This window comes from Pipistrellus hanaki (genome assembly GCF_964339955.1).
Source record: "Pipistrellus hanaki genome assembly, chromosome: 11".
NCBI classification, from domain to species: Eukaryota; Metazoa; Chordata; class Mammalia; order Chiroptera; family Vespertilionidae; genus Pipistrellus; species Pipistrellus hanaki.
This window is the reverse complement of record NC_140513.1, coordinates 17027030-17043897: the sequence shown is the minus strand read 5'-3', so window position 1 is coordinate 17043897 and position 16868 is coordinate 17027030. Positions and strand designations below refer to the sequence as shown.

Below are 16868 nucleotides of genomic sequence, written 5' to 3'. Positions count from 1 at the left end.
ACTGAGGAGCCCGGCCAGCAGGCCCGGAGCGGGGTCACTGCGAGGGGGAGGGGTGCATTGGGGAAGGGCTGAACGCAGCCGCAGGAATGAAGGCTTGCAGGGTGGAGAGACAGATTTTCAAAGCATTCTTCCCAGCAAACTCATGGGAAAGGGGAGAAAACACACGGTTTCCATGGCAGCCCATGGAGATATGAGTCACCCCAACCTCTCTGACTAATCTGGCCGGCCTGTCTTGTGCGCTGCCTGTGTGCTGGCCCTGCAGCTGCTTGGGAAGGTGGCCTTCCCTCCCTCCGGGACCCCGACTTAGCGCTTCTAAATGCTCTCTCCAAGTTGGAGATACATCCAGGGATGCTCACTGTCTCTCTGTCCATGGGGAGAGCAAACATCAGCCACTCGCTCTCCTGCCAAGATGGGCTTCAGTGACATCTCAGCCGGGTTCTTGCTACAGAAAGAGCAGTTGAATGGGATTTGGGGAACATCTTAGGGGAGAAGCTAAAGGGTCTGTGGGCATTCCTGAGAGCTGTGCAGTGAGCACCCAACCTGTACCAGCATGGGTGGCTGTGCAGTGAGTACCCAACCTGTACCAGCGTGGGTGGCTGTGCAGTGAGTACCCAACCTGAACCAGTGTGGGTGGCTGTGCAGTGAGTACCAAACAATCCTACGAGTCAGTCAGGAAGGAAAACATCTCCACTAAGAGTGTAAACATGGTACAGGGCAGAGAACACCGGAAGCCTGAGTTGTACTCTGTGATCCAGCACTTCTTGTGGAAAGTGAGGTGCAGAAGATGCTCACAGTCCGCATCTTCCTAACAGACCCTTTCCTTCTCTCCGGGCTTTGGGGGTCTCCATTTGGGGGACGAGATGGCTTTTCTCAGCAGAAGGAACTGATGCCTCCGGTACTGCCTATCACGGACAGCTCAAACAGGTCAGGGCACGGTTCGACACCCAGGAGGAACGCTCACTAGATCCACTAGGTCCGTCAGAGGATCCTGAGAAGCAGCTGGCCGCGGCAGGACCTCCCCTCAGACAGGTGGTGAGGGCTGCCTGCCAACCCGGTAGTGACAAGAACCCCAGGGTTCTCAGCCAGGAATTCTATCGATTCACACAAAACTGCCAAGGGGGATTTCGTTTGGAGGAGAAAAAACTGAAGATGATCGATTTCTAACACGTGGGGAGCTGGACTGAAAGCTCCAGAAGCGCAGGGCCTTGCCCTATACTGCCCAGCACAGTTGAGTGCCTGTCTCAGAGCAGGTGCTTGCAAAGTATCTGTGAGACAAACCAATGAGTGAGGGGGAGGGGCATCTTTTCACTCACCACCCAGGGGGATACACCTCCTCACCTCGCTACCCATCCTAACCCCAGCGCATCGCAGCAGTGCACAGACTCCCAGCCCACACCTGCATCTCCTCCTCCTGAAACCCTCGGACACATGCTCTCCACACTCATACTGGTCCTAACTGCTTCGTGGGCTCTGGTGTCACTGCCCCAGCAGCCTGCAAGCTCCCTTCTGAAAGCGAGAGCGCGAGGAGGCTCTGAAGACCGTCCTCAGCAGGACTGCACGGGCAGCGGGAGAGCGGATGGGGGGAATGGGAATGAGGTGGCCGTCCCCACCAGTCTACCGGCTGCACGTTCCTCCGGAAGCCAGTTGCAAACTTGGGACCGCTGGCTTGGCGTCTTCCGCCCTCCCTGAGCTTTCTGCACTTCACTTTCCAGCCACTGAGATGGTCCTGACACACAAGAAGTGCTGAATCACGGCAGGTGCTCATGTCTTCGAGCAGTGTCCCCAGAGAGGAAATGAATCACCCGCAGGTAGTAGGGGCTCCGAAGAGGACCTAAATGAGGCCTGGCCTGCCTTCCTGAAGGAGGTCCTGTTCACTTTTAGGGTCCCTCCCCTCTCTGTAAAACTTCTCAGGTCTTTACCGGAAAGATATTTGTATCTTTTATAACAAAATTGAAACAACATGAAAATAATGTTATTGGTCCTTAGCCTCTGCAAACCAGGATCGAGTTGAACACACGTCCAAAGCACACGGAATGCTGCTTTCAACATCCACTCTCAGTGTGCGTGTAGTGTCGCTACCAGGGGTGCATGCTCATTCGATTAGAACCAGGGATTGTGCTAATCTGGCAGCTGACAAGGGGGAAAAGGATGCAAAATTCTCATTACCTTCCTTCACAGATATCCATCTTCAGTTGTAGGAAATACAAATGCCTATGAAACAATTATTTTCATTAATCCATCATATATAAATAAGCAAAAAAACAACAACAAAAACAAAAACAAACAAACCAAAAAACCCCACCCAAAACACCATTGATGCATCAAGGATAAGACCTTTATTTAAAAAATAAAATACACAAAGGCACATTTTAATCTAAAGCATTAGGTATCATTTTGCACATTTCAAAGCTGCCCCTTCAGGAATAATGGCTCCCATGGCTGTCTAAGTCTAAATCTTGATTGGCAGAGCCTCATGCCACCTAATGCTGGATCAGCTGGTCAGTGAGTCCCAGACCCTAAGCCCGGACCTCCCCAATCAAACGTGGCGTGTCTGAGAGCACCAGGAACTACAGGCGTTTGCACCGGCAGCCCCTGCACACTGGAGGGGCTGGTGTTCCGAATGCGACATTCGCGCACCCACGTGCCCTCTGCACGGAGTTGCTGAGGAGAGGCGGGTCTGTGAAGACATCTCCTTGGCTGGGGAGCAAGCACCCCGCTGGGTTTTCTCCTGTGCCCCAGGAACTATGGGTGCTCCAGCAAAAGCATAACCGTCAACTGCAGGCTGCCAGGACCTCCAAGCTGGATTGGGCACTTCTTTGTCAGCAGAGTCACTTCCAAACCCGGGCGTGAGGTGTGGGCAGAGCTCAGTAAATCGTCAGACCCCCCTCCCAGCCTGGGAGCCCGCCTCCAGCCAGGTGACGGGGACAGAGGCATCCACAGCGCCGTGCAGGCTGGGAAGGGCCTGCAGGGTGTTCTATTTAGGGATGCGGCACACCCGTGACACTTGGCTGCTCGCTCCTGCTCTTTTTTAAAGCCCGGACTCAGATGGGATAGACATTCCAGTGTCTGGCCAAGAGGACAAAAGCGAAACCTCTTGAAATACAATACAGATGCAGCAGAAGTGTTCAGGGGCAAAAGAGAGAGAGAGATCATTTTGGCAATGTAGACAGAGCATTCCCAGTATTCCTTCAAACTTATGTTTAAAGTGAAGGTGCTGGTCTTTTGAGACGTGAGTGCCTCACACGGTATTACGCCTTCCTATGTGCACAGTCCCGGGCCGTGTGCATGGTATTTTAGAACGTATCGCCTCATTTCAGCCTCATCATAACTCTGTGAGGTAGGGACCACCACCTACATTTTTTACAGAGGAGAACACTGATGTTCCAAGAGGTGATGTGGGGTCAGTTATGTCTCATTTTAACCTGGACACTAACGCTATGGGGAAAAAAATCTGACTACGCTACAGATTTACGTGGCTAATGGCTAAAAAGCTTAGGATCCATTTCCCAACGCTGATGCTATTACTTTGACTATAATCACCAGCTTCCCTCAAGGCGCTGAAGGCCAGCACTGAGAGACGGCAGAACACAGACTTGCTGATTCACGTTTATTCCATAATGGAATCTCTGGCTTTTCCACCTAGAACATAATCCGTCCTTTCTAGTTTGTTTCTGTTTATCCCAGCTGACATTCAATGAGAATTAAGTGTTCTCTCCTTCCACAACAACACAACTGAGAGAAAGGAGAGAAGGGAGAGACTTAGACCTAATCCCGTGGTTAAAGCTGGGCTTTTGCGGATGAGCCCGGCTAATCAGAGCATCTTCCTGGGGATAGAAGCGAGAACACGAGCCTGGACATCGCCGTTCATCAGATGCTACCTTGTCGTACATTCAGCAAAGCTCCTGAGTGAACCCCATGACATCATCACGAAGGGACCCTGATAGGGGCATGAGGCCTGAACCCAGCGGACCTCCCAGACATCTTAACGGAGCCTCATTTCGAGTCTGCCAGCAAATGAAATTCTGTTTAGAATGATCTACATTGCTCAGAAGCATCCGTCGTGGAGGGCATCATCAAGGGGACACTTCTTTCGCATTTAGAATAAAGGAAAGACTTGGAGAAGAGACGCTGGCTGTGCCCATTTTCAGAATTCCAAGGATCGATCTTAGAGCACACCCCATCCAGGAGCTCAACTTCAGGAAAAAGCAACCCCTGCCTCCCTGCTTGGATCCTTAGGAAACAAACGTCACCTCTGTGTTCCTTCTCTGACTCTCGGGAGCTAGATTTCTAACTTTTGGAGAAGCTACAGAGCTGGGGTTTCAGGAAATTCTATGTGCCAGGAACGCAGGTAAAACTCTTCATTTAAGTAAAAGCTCACCACACACACTCTCTCTCTCACACCCAGGGGCGGCTGCTGCCAGGGCTCCTGCTGCATTGAAGAGAACTTTGGTGCCGAATCCTAGGAGGTGACAGCTCTACTCTACACCACACTGGGGATACCACCCATTTGAAGACGGGAGGTGGGGAGTGGGGTTTAGAAGGAACGCATGGACAAACTGAACTTTACATGGGACTTAGATCTAAGAACAAAAATTAGCCTATTCTCACCTTAAGCTCAAACCTGCCCTTCTACAACCTCCAACCACTGGCCAGAATTCTACCATCTAGCTCATCCAATCCCCCTCTCCATCTGCAGATCAAGGGCAGCCTTTGCTCCCTTCCCAGTTCTCAATCCCGAACTCCCTATGGTTTCCTCAAATGTCAAGAAGGCAGGGCAGGAGGACGCTGTAGGCTCCAGGAGCGAGGGAGCGTCCCTCCCGTGGGGCACAGAAGTGAATGTCCAGTGATCAGGGAGGGTGCTGGAGAGGGCCCTGGACTAGGCTGCCCAGCAATCCCTCACTCAAGTTCTCTCTTTGGAGAGCATCACAGGGGGAGAGGGGGGCTGGGTGATACATAATTTATATATAACCCACCATGCCATTTCAAAAGCATTTCTTGAATAGAGCTTTGCTTTAGTAATGGCTTGGGGAAACCTTGGTAGGGTCATTTTCAAACACATATTCTTACAATGTCTCCACTTTGCGTTGAGTCCGTGGGATTAGGAACTGATCTGCTAGGTGGAGCGTTCCTACACTGTCCCTCAGTCCACCAGGGTAAAGGGCCAGTACGGGGGGAAAACAAACCACCGTGTGCACGGCCATGGTTGCCCAATGGGTCACCATGGACATCTCTTAGACCGGCTTGAAATTTAACTTCACTGTAAACATAGTCAAATTGCCAAAGTCGGCTACTGCAGGGGAAGAGGTGCCCAAAGAAGGCAAAAACAGATCGACAGGCTGATCTTTGGCCTTTAAACATATTCAGAGTTAAAATGTGATCATGTGACTACCATTAGAGAAAAAGAAAGGGTAAAAAAACAAGATGGCATCCTGTGTGTGAGCTGACATCGCCGGCCCCAGGGTGGTCACCAGGCCACAGTGAGCACAGGACAGGATTCAGTATTCTTGAACATCCATTCATTACTTTTCCTGGTGGAAGTTTCCCTCCCTCAGAAAAATAAAAGTGTCCCCAATAAAGGGCCTAACGCTGCCATGGGGAGAAGCAGAGGCATGGATGAATTTGCCCGGTACCTGTTCAAACAGCCACCACTTTCCTGCGCCCGCCCCCTCCACTCCAAACAGCAGTTCCTGCCCAGAAAACCCACGTGTCAGCGCCAGCACACAGCTGGGGCCAGACACCAAGCCCAGTGGGGTAAACAACTCCTATCACAGCCCTTATCTGGTTCACACACTGTCTGCACGGGCGGATTCAGGGAGGAGAGAAGCTGGCCAGCTGGTTCTTCCTTCTGTCTCCTGCCAATGGGATCACAGAGAATTCTTAGCCCAGAGACCTCCTATTATCCTGAAGAGCCTCAATCCTAGCCCTTCGCAGACACGTGCTCCTGGATCTGTACACGCGCATTTTACAAACTTGTCTTCCAAGCCCTGCCTGCATGAGCAGAAAGGACTTGTTCTTTGAACACAGGAGCTCTATAGGCAGAAGGAGCGGGGACGGGGAAGATGAGGGATTCAGGTCCCAGTGGGGGAGGCAGGACCAGGTGGGAGTGCACTGGGAATCACACGTGCCAGGACGGGAGAGAGGCAGGCCCAAGACTGGACAGGAATGAGCTGATTCAAATTTCAACCTGTGTACCACACCCCGCACCCCATTTTCATTGGATCATAACTGTTGGCGCCGTTATACCCAAATGAAGCCTTTGGCCACAGTGATAAAACAAAAGAACACATTTTTAGTGATCACTCATTTTTTTATATACTAAGTAGAAAACTTTAAAAAAAAAATGTTATTACCTGGTTTGTTCTTGCTGCAGTGTGTTGGGATCAGGTATAAAAAATCTTACTCGAAAATGCAGGGTACAGGGGAAACCTCCTACAACATTTTTCAAAAACAAATTAAAATTTCCCTTTAAAAATAGTCAATGCTTATAAGCGGCTGCTCTCCCTAAGTGATGCATTTCTCACTACACTATAGCTTTCCCATTAAGAGCATTAATATATATATATATATATATATATATATATATATATATATATATAGGAGTGCATAAGGTAATTGACTGTTCAGAAATCGTCATGTCTATAAGAAGTAAAATATTTTTGCAACATCAGCATAGAATGAGGCTTTATCTACTTCCTAGTACAGGCTTAACTTAGGGCTGTGTTCATACAGTACATTTTTTTGTATTAGGAATTTTTAAAAAAAATTTCTTAAATCAGCAGAATATACAAAATTCACCAAGAAATATTATCTCCCACAGATAGTGATTTTACACTTTTCAGACATTTCCATGTACATTCTCGATTTTAACACTGCTGTGGCCAGGCGAGGCTGCTACTGCTAGCTCCCCTTTATAGGCTTAGAGTGTGACATCACTTGCCTTAGGCCACACAGCTGATTACAGAACCGGAAGCATAGCCCTGTGGCTTCTGATTCTGCTAGGCCACATTTCAAACACATTTTTATACTAAAAGATACATCATACTTTTAATGCTAAGTGAATCCCAAAGTGATCAACATGTCAGCAAATACTACATAATTCACATACTCAAATATGGCTTCAGGCAACAATGCCAAGAGTCAAAACTGCTTGTAGGAACAAAATAAGCCCATTTCTTTTGCTAGCTATGGCAATACGGGAGTATCAGGCTGTGCTGCTAAGAACCATGTCCTTCTTCATGTCAGACTCACCCTCCCTGCTGCTCAGTAATAGCCATCGGCCCTATCTAAGGGCACAGCACTGACTTGCCCTCTGAAACTCGAGCCTTCTCCACCAGGGGCCTCTCACTCACCTCCTCTACCTTAGTTCATGCTGGGCTCCACCCTCCCCTCTTCTTTAGTATCGCCTCTCTGATCTTTGGCTTGGGTCAAAGACTCTCGTTGGTGTGTGTGTGCACCTATGCATGGACCTGTGTACAGGCGCCTGGGTGCCAGAGTGGGTGGTGCTGTGACACTGGGTGCAGGCTGAACACCTGCGCACCGGGGGATAGCTAAGTCCTCCCACTGCCTCAGGATGGCCTTCTGGCTGCACGTTGTCACTTACATTGTAAGTCATCACCGTGTGCCTCGGACAAGCCTCCATGTCTTTCTCACCCTCCTCTGTGCACCCAGAGCATCCTATCATGTGCCCCAAACCACCCTACAACTGTCTCTGCCATTTCAGAAGCATTCTGAGAGTCCCCACACTTGGCTGTGAGCTCCTTAAGGGAAGGGTCCAAATCTGATCTGGACCAGATTCCCAGAGCTGAGCCGGGTGCCTTGCCAAAGTCTGAGCTCAGGGCACATTAGCTGAGGGAGTGCACCAGGCAGAGGATGAAGGACAGCCCCTGTGCGTGTCTGTGTGCACATATCCCTCTGTGAATGAAAAGGAGGCCGGGGGTTATCTGCACAAAGGCTCTGGGGCTCCCTGGGGGTACTTCTGAATGCCAAGGACACACTCATGGGAGACAGGGATCTGCGGCCCAGGCTCCAGGGGAGAGCAGCTGTGGGATCTGGGTCTGGAAGACTGTTTCTGCTCCTTCCCATCTGGGGGCTAGGGTTGCAGCATTTGTGATTGCACACTTCTGTGTACAAATCCACCGCCTTCACCCCTCAGCCACTCACTGGCCACCTCCTGTATGTTGGGGGAGTGGGGGTGGAGGGGGACTCCAAGGAATGCAGAGAGGATGCCCTGCCCTGCCTCTCACTCTAGGTCATCCTCCCTCACCCTGCAGACTGCAAGCTCCTTGACAAAGAGAAAGGCAGCTAACTAGGAGCTGAAGGAGAGAATGTCCCGGGGCACGAAGCAGAGAGTGTAAATGTAAGCGGGGGCAGAGGGATTCAGGACTTGCAATAGGGGAAGAAATGGGATCTGAGCAGCTTTAAAGAAGGACAAGGTTTGGATCTAGGGAAGCGGGAGGGAAAGGCATTGCCAACAGGGGGAACAGCATGAAGGCAGGCACAGAGGAGTATGTCTGGGGCCTAAGGTGCAGAAGGAGAAGTAGAGTGTGATGCTGAGAGCCCACCGAACTGGGAGTTAACCTGCACTGGGACCTCCTCACGGTGGATGAGCTGTTTGTTACATTTCTGACGTCGCCTCCCTGTGCCTTGGTTTCCCGTGACTGGGATTAAGCTGCTGGGAAGGACTAGGTGTGTGTGTGTGTGTCTGCCTCTCTGTTCCACCCTGCCTCTCACTCTGGGCTAAGAAAGGCCATCCTCCTTCCTTATAAAAAGAAAGTGGGTTCTCTGGCTCTCGGCTGCCTTCTTCCACCCTCCCCTGTCTTGCTCACGGCTGGCGGGAACCCCTGGAGGCTGGTCTGGAAGCATCTCACTCACGCCGCCTGGACCACCTGGAGTCCAGGTTCCAGATGTGACAGGCACCCTGATGATTAGCGGGGAGAACTGGGCCCCGATACACTAACACCAAATGAGTGTCCGAATGAGAAGGTCACACCCACCTTTTAACTGCTTCCTGATGGGCTTGCTTGATTCCAGCCACCTCTGCTGGTTAAGAAAACATAAGATATAAAAAAACCAAACTGTGCAGAAGTCTAGCACGTCTTAAAGGGACGGTACTCACGGGAGAGTCCACTGATTCATCGCCATGTTGCAAACCAAAATATTCCTTTTCGGTCACGCACAAGTGGTTGTATGCCATGTCCAGGAGAACTTGACCGGTGTCCTGTTTCTAGGAATAAAAAGTTGGGTGGGTAACATTTTAAAACGAATTAAGAACCAGTGGTTAAAAACTTTTACTGTAGCCGAAACCGGTTTGGCTCAGTGGATAGAGCGTCGGCCTGCGGACTGAAGGGTCCCAGATTCAATTCCGGTCAAGGGCATGTACCTTGGTTGCGGGCACATCCCCAGTAGTGGGTGTGCAGGAGGCAGCTAAATGGATGTTTCTTTCTCATCGATGTTTCTAACTCTCTATCCCTCTCCCTTCCTCTCTGTAAAATACAATAAAATATATTTTAAAAAAATCATTACTGTAACCCGGCCAGTGTGGTTCAATGGTAGAATGTCAACCCATGAACCAAGAGGTCAGGGGTTCGACCGCCGGTCAGGGCCCATGCCCAGGTTGTGGACTCGATCTTCAGTAGGGGGCACATGGGAGGCAGCTGATCAGTGTTTCTATCTGTCTATCCTTCTCCCTCGCTCTCTAAAAATCAATAAAAAGATAACATTTTATTTTAAAAAGTGTTTACTGTAAATAAGGAGTTCAAACTTTCAGAGATTTTATGCGCACACATATCCCAAGATTAGAAATGCTTTAACAAAATGCAAGTTCAGAAGCCACATGGTACGTGTGGGAAGCAGGCTAAGAAAAATGACCCAAGGAGGGCTGAAGACAGCCCAGTTTAATTCTGTCAGACTTTCCCGCTTCCCCTCAGCGGAGATTCCCCAAGTGATGAAGCCTTAATTGGGAAACTCAGCAGTCACAGCGAGCGCGCCCCCGTGCCCCACCCGTGGCTTATCCCCAGCACAACGCTAATCCCTCACGGGCTCCCGAAGGCTCCTCCGGAGGCAGGGACTGCGCACAGGGCTGAACAAGCTCCCTGCTGACCACGTGAGGGAAGAGGGCTAAGAAACTCCAATGACACCCAGAATACCCTCAGAGTGCTCCGGCATGTGACACCCTGGGGGATTATCTGCCTCACTGCTCCTCGTCATCTGAAGTGAGAAGCCGGTGGGGACATGCAACCACTTCACATCCAGAGCGGGACTCAGCCGCCTTCACCACTCAGAGCTGACGCGGCAGGCACGAGGCTGAGCATGGGACAGAGGCACAGGGGTGTCTGCTCCTGCCCTCCCTGGGGACAGAGGCACAGGGGTGTCCGCTCCTGCCCTCCCTGGGGACAGAGGCACAGGGGGTGTCTGTTCCTGCCCTCTCTGGGGACAGAGGCACAGAGGGTGTCCGCTCCTGCCCTCCCTGGGGACAGAGGCACAGGGGGTGTCTGTTCCTGCCCTCTCTGGGGACAGAGGCACAGGGATGTCTGTTCCTGCCCTCTCTGGGGACAGAGGCACAGGGGTGTCTGTTCCTGCCCTCTCTGGGGACAGAGGCACAGGGGTGTCCGCTCCTGCCCTCCCTGGGGACAGAGGCACAGAGGTGTCCGCTCCTGCCCTCCCTGGGGACAGAGGCACAGGGGGTGTCTGTTCCTGCCCTCCCTGGGGACAGAGGCACAGGGGTGTCCGCTCCTGCCCTCTCTAGGGACAAAGGCTCGGGGGGCGGGGGGTGTCCATTCCTGCCCTCCCGAGGCCAGCGGGGGAGCTGTGAGATGCTCAGGGCACAGCCAGCACACAAGAGGACAGCACCAAGGTTTAGCTCAGCCTGGAAGCACGCCCCCTGCAGCCCCTGGCCCGGGCCTGGGACGGTGGCGACTCAGGAACACCTTCCCTCTGCGTGCAGGAGCGGGAGCGGGAGCGGAGAAAAGAATGTGAAGCAGGGACCCCCGCACAAAGGCACAGGGCCGGGAAACAGCAAGGGGCGCTGAGGAAACGGCAAAGTCTACTTCAATGCTCCGACTTCTCGGGAAGCCTTTGAACCAAACCACTGACCTGAAGGACAATTTGAGTCAGAAATAGACCGTGTATAGAAGAAGCAAAAGCAGGTTTTTTTTTTTTAGTTTTTTTAGGGTATGTGTGTGCAGATAATGTACCTGAAAATAGGTCGCAGCCACTAGGAAGAGGACATTAGGTAACTGTCAGGCCCCTTCCTGCAGCCTCTGCCTTGGCTCGGTCTCATGTTATCTGATCTGATGCGGGAACACGAGACACGCCCAATGCCTGCACGCATCCCCTTTCCCTGCCGAGGGCCTGTTCCTGCCACTTCCTCTGCCCCGGCAATCTCCGTCCCGAGGGAATCACGATGCTGTGGAAAAGATGACTGGTCCACTCGTTCCAAACCGTGAGATTCCCTCCCCCTGGAGTGAGACACGCTCTCGGTGTGTCAGAGAGCTATCTGCTCCCCAGGTTGAAAGGATTACTTCTATGACTTTACATCAGATTAAATTTGTTATTATTATTATCATTATCATTTTTGTTAATCCTCACCCGAGGACATTTTCCCACTGATTTTCTAGAGAGATTGGAAGGGAGGGGGAGAGACAGAGAAATATGGAAGTGAGAGAGACACATGGGTTGGTTGCCTCCCACACACACCTCACCAGGGGCAGGGATCCAGCCTGCAACTGAGATATGTGCCCTGGACCGGAATCGAACTTCTGATCCTCTGTCCATGAGCCAACCCTCTATCCACTGAGCCAAACCCGCCAGGCTTAATATATTATTAAGAACTATAATCCACTGAACATCCCCGAGGAGCCAGACAGGATACTAATACGTGCTCTTTACAATAAACACAACGTCTCATCTTTGCAAAGTCACCATCAGGGACCTCTTCGCCGATAAGGAAACAGGGGCCCTGGAAAACTCAGAGTCTTGGGCCATCGGCCGAAGGATGATCTGCCTGACGCAGGCCCATTGAATGCGAAAGCCTGCCTGGTCCCCCTGCACTGCCTCTCTTCTGGAGCGCATAATCCTCCACGCCAGTATCTCTTGTGCACAGCTCGCCCAGGTCTCAAAAGAAACAGAAACGTAGTAAAGGGGCACACTTATAATAAGCACCAAGCCTCCCTCCCGATCCAGTCCCCATCCCGCGAGAGCTCGTCGGTCAACGGCCAGCTCGCTTCCTGGGCTGGGCTAAGGACAGCCGATGTCCAGGCCAGCTTCCCTGATGGTGCCTGCTCCTGGGCGAGGACCGTCCAGGCTGCAGGGGCTGAAGGAGACAGTGCAGACAATCCCCACGAGCACAGGAATATAAGGCCCCGGAGATTCTAAGCTGCCAGCAGGCCCCCTCCGCTTCCAGTTCAATGAGAGTAAGCTCTGACCCGGCGGCCAGAAGCCTGGGGAGGCAGCGTGGGCCACAGCGTGATGGCAACAAAGACGTTCTCAGCGCGGAAGGACTGGGCGGCCGCTGAATGCCAGGTTTATGGGATCCCCCCTCCGGGTGGGTGCTTTCCTTGTCCTCGTGCACAGGGCTCGCCACTCCTTACACACGTTCTTCGCTGGGATGCGAAGACTCTTGCTCTTGGTTTCCTCTTCCCTCCCCAGAGAGTCCTCTGTCTCCTTTACTGCTCTGTCCTCATCTCTCCAACCTTTGAACATCGAACCTCCTTCGCATCTCCTGTCCACTCTCTTCTCGGGGGGCCTCATCCAGTTTCATAGCCCCAGACACCATCCCTACCCGGGGAAGACCCACATATGTATACCTGCCTAGACTCCTGACTCATATTTCTAAGGCCATGGCCATGTCCCCTCGAGGGTAACAGGCATCTCAAATGGTTACGACAGGATGGTCACTTCTGCTCCCCTCGCAGCCTTTCTCATCTCTGTAAACTGCAACTCTGTCCTGCCGACTGCTCCGGCCAAAAACCCGAGTCACCTTGAGACTTCTTACACATCCCAAATCCCGTCTGCCAGCCAGTCCCTCTGGCTCCACCTTCAAAGTGTCTCCTGCCTTGGTTTACTCAGCCACCTCCACACTACAACACTGTCCAATCATCATCTCTCCCCGGGGGTGGTTACAACAGCCTCTGAGCCCTTGGCCCCAGTCTACTGGTGACCGAGCATCCAGAGTGACACCCGAGTCAGATCATGTTGGGTCCCTGCCCAAAGCTCGCAATGTATCCTTCCTCCTTCAGAATTACCTATAAGGCTCTACACAACTCTCCCCACCTCAACGGACCTGCTATCTCTCTGACCTCACTCTCCTTGCTTATTCTTCTCCTGACACAAGGGCTTGGCACACTGTTCTACAACCACACTAACCAGGATGCTGCCTCAGGGCCTTTGCACTGCCGTTTCTTGGACCTGGAATGTGCTTCCCCCAGAGAAGGACAGGGTTCTTTTCCTCTTCGCTTCCTTTAGGTGAGGCCTTTCCCGGCCACTTGTATAAAATGACAACCCCACCTCCCGGTCCCTCCATGGCACTCTCCATCTTCTTATCCTGCCTTATGTTTCTTCCAAGCATATACGACCACTGACAGAATACGTTTGTTTATGGTCCAGTTCCTCTCTGGGATTTTGCTGTTTTGTTCACGCCTCTATCCTTTGTACCCAGAATAAAGCCTGGCACATGGTAGGTGCTCAGTAAACATCTGTCAAATAAACATTCATGTTTTTGCCAGGAAGAAGTCGCACAGCTGAGGAGCAGCTCCAGGTTGACAACATGCATGTCAGCAAAGGAGTCAGCTACTAACTGTCAGTTGACAGCCACTAGAAGAGATACGTGTGATCTTTGCGGAACAGGTTCAATCACAAAATTCTACAGGTGACGATGTCAAAAGGAAACACCATCTAGAACAAAGTTTAGTGAGCCAGGAGCAGTTGCTTTTTGAGGGAGGTACATCTGATCTTGACAAAAGGGCCTACATCGGTGGTCCCCCAAACTGTCATGTGCATCAGGATTGCTTGAGGAGCGTTAAAAGGCAGATACTCCAGGGAGTGTCTCAAACACCAGCTAGGACGGGGGATTTCTATTTCTAACACGCATCCATGGGGTCCTAAGGCACTTTCAAAAATATTTACCAGGGCTGCACCGCCCAGAGTACATACAACTATTTACATTGTAATTAACTAAAATAAAGTTAGCGCGTCCGGTGTTCTAGCCGCCATGTCCAGTGCTCCATGGCCCTGTGTGGCTAGTGGCCCTGTGTTGGCTGCTGTGGACACAGGACACCGCAGTGCTGCCCTAGGGGGTGTCTTTTCTACAAACTGGTTTAAGAAACAGGTCACAGGTGTATTCCTGGCACTGCAGTGCTGCCCTAGGGGGTGTCTTTTCTACAAACTGGTTTAAGAAACAGGTCACAGGTGTATTCCCAGGCCCCTAGACTCTAGACCAGGGGTCCTCAAACTTTTTAAAGTGGGGGCCAGATCATGGTCCCTCAGAGAGCTGGAGGGCCGGACTATATGAACTACTAATTCCTACTGTAACACCTCGGCTGCGCTCACTGCCCAAAAAACCTGGCGGGCCGGATCAGACTCCTCTGCGGGCCGCATGTGGCCCGCGGGCCGTAGTTTGAAGACCCCTGCTCTAGACAATCACATGCCCTTGCTGGGCGTGTCCTTCTACAATAATGCCTCCCCACCTGCAAAAGAGCGGGGCCCCGACCTTAGAGGAGGCCTGGGTAGCTGTGGGAGTAGAGGGGGCAGTTGGGTAGAAAGTCAGGGAATCTCTCTCTCTACTGTCCATTCCCACTCTCTGCCAGGAGAGAGGCCCAAACTCCAGGGTCCTTAGTCATCTTGTCCCCTGAAGGCAGACAAACCCGCTGACTTGACCCTGAACCAGGAAGGAGAAATTAGCAGGCACCATACTGTGCCCTCAGGAAATCTGCCCTCGTGACCCTGACCTGGGCTCAGCAGAAAGCAGACTTATGGGTGGGGCAGGAGCCACAGGGGTCAGCTTTTGTTGGCCTTTCCATTCTTGTGGCCTTTTATCAACCTCCAGTTATTCTCTCATCCCCCATCTTCTCTTTCTGATACCTTCCCTTGCACATTGAACTTTCCAGGCTGGGCAGATGCTGGCAGCCAGCCAGGTTGGGGTTGACCCCTTTAGGGTCACAGGATGGGAGCGATAGGCAAAGGTCACAAGCCTCTGTGGTAACTGCGGTGGAGGAGGAGGTGGGAGGCAGCAGGACTGCTACTCTTCCTGCATCTTTCTGCTGGGACACTGGAGACCTCACTCCTAACCCTGCCTCTGCCTCGGGCTTGAGGTGGGAGAAACCAGGCCCCTCCTGAGCTCTGCCACCTGTGAGGCTCACTCCCGTTACCCTCCCCCAGACAGGACCCACCCATTTGCACACTTAATGAGCACCTGCTCAGCCCTATGCCTCACTGGGAATTAAACCTTCGACCTTTCGGTATAATGGAACGACTCTCCAACCAACTGATCCACACGGGACATAGTTTTTTAAGGGTCTTTCTACTCCAATCTCAACTTACAAGACCTGAGATCTCAAGCTTTCATTTTAAAATAGTTTTTCCATCTCCTGATTTATAAGATGAAGGAAACGTTATTTCTTAGGGGCATTACCTCAGGAAAAAAATAAATTTGGAGAACTTACATTAACTTTAAAGGTCTGTACCGAGCCATCTAGAAAACGGATGTTGCACACGACTTCGGATCGGGCTTTCTCTTTCGGCAGTTCTGAGGTGCGTATGTTATTAATTCTTCCACCAAACGCACGTAATCGGGAGGTCATAACTATCGCTGAATAACCTGCAACAGAGGATGCACCTGTTAGCTCTCTGATATGCAAATTAATAGTTACATGCAAATGCACCTCTCAGCCTGCCAATCCCAAACCTGTCTGCTTTGATCTTCACAATAGGAGGACCTCACGAATAATGTGAACTATAGATAAAAGATCATGCTTCTGCTTAAGTTTTGACTTCTAGGAAGCTCTAAGCAAAGCATATTGTTAAATTATGATATGTCTATAGAATTACATGGTTTGTTTGTGTTTTATTATCTTAGCCAGATAATATGTACCCACATATATATGTATTTCCCATGCTTTTAATTTTTTATTTATGTTTTACTATTTTATATATTTTTGTATCCTACCCCTAAGGATTATAGAACTAAATGTGATATAAAAAGGAAATAAAATATGAAGACATTTACTGATAAGTTAGACTGTATTAAAATTAAGAACTTCTGTTATTAAAAGACACTGTGTGAAAGAATAAAAAGGCAACCCACAGAAATATTTGCAAAATCTATATTTATAAGTATACAAAGAGCTCCTATGAATCAATAAGAAAAACAAGCAAACAACCTGTGAGAATAAAGAAGCCACATCATTTGTCAGTGAAGTGCAAGCTAAAACCACAAAGCACTGGTCCTACATACCCACCCGAACGGCTGCAGGGAAATCTGACCAAACCAAGTGCCGACTGGGTGTGGTGCACAAGGGACCTCATGCACAGCTGGTGAGGGCATTCTGAATGGCGGTACCTCCTAACCTGAACACATGCATATTAGTCTGTGACATAACTCTACTTCAAGGCTATTCCCAACAGAAATATGTACATGTTTCATGGCAGCACAGTATGCCGAGTGCTACTTCCTTCCTCCTGGCTCACTAAAATATATGTTCAAGTATCTTCATAATAGCCCCAACCTAGAAAAGACAAAATGGGTAAGTTGTGGAGTAGCACAACATGCATGACTACACAACGAAGGAAATAAAGGAGCCCGGTCTGGCTCAGTAGAAGAGCCTCGGCCTGTGGACTGAAGGGTCCCAGGTTGGATTCCAGTCAATGGCACATGC

General features: G+C 50.9%; 1 protein-coding gene across 4 annotated transcripts in view; it reads right to left on the bottom strand.

Moving 5' to 3' along the window:
• Positions 1-16868, bottom strand: part of PTPN3 (protein tyrosine phosphatase non-receptor type 3) — a 131972-nt gene that overhangs the window by 54079 nt on the left and 61025 nt on the right. For 2 of the 4 annotated variants that reach the window (XM_084899304.1, XM_084899302.1), the window contains exons 2-6: positions 15657-15811; positions 9116-9223; positions 8994-9039; positions 6351-6429; positions 2167-2211 (exon numbers count right to left, since the gene is read on the bottom strand). In XM_084899304.1, coding sequence (XP_084755430.1) covers positions 2167-2211; positions 6351-6429; positions 8994-9039; positions 9116-9223; positions 15657-15811 — 433 coding nt within the window. The remainder of the gene's footprint in view (positions 1-2166; positions 2212-6350; positions 6430-8993; positions 9040-9115; positions 9224-15656; positions 15812-16868) is intronic. The other 2 variants (XM_084899305.1, XM_084899303.1) reach the window with 1 other exon arrangement.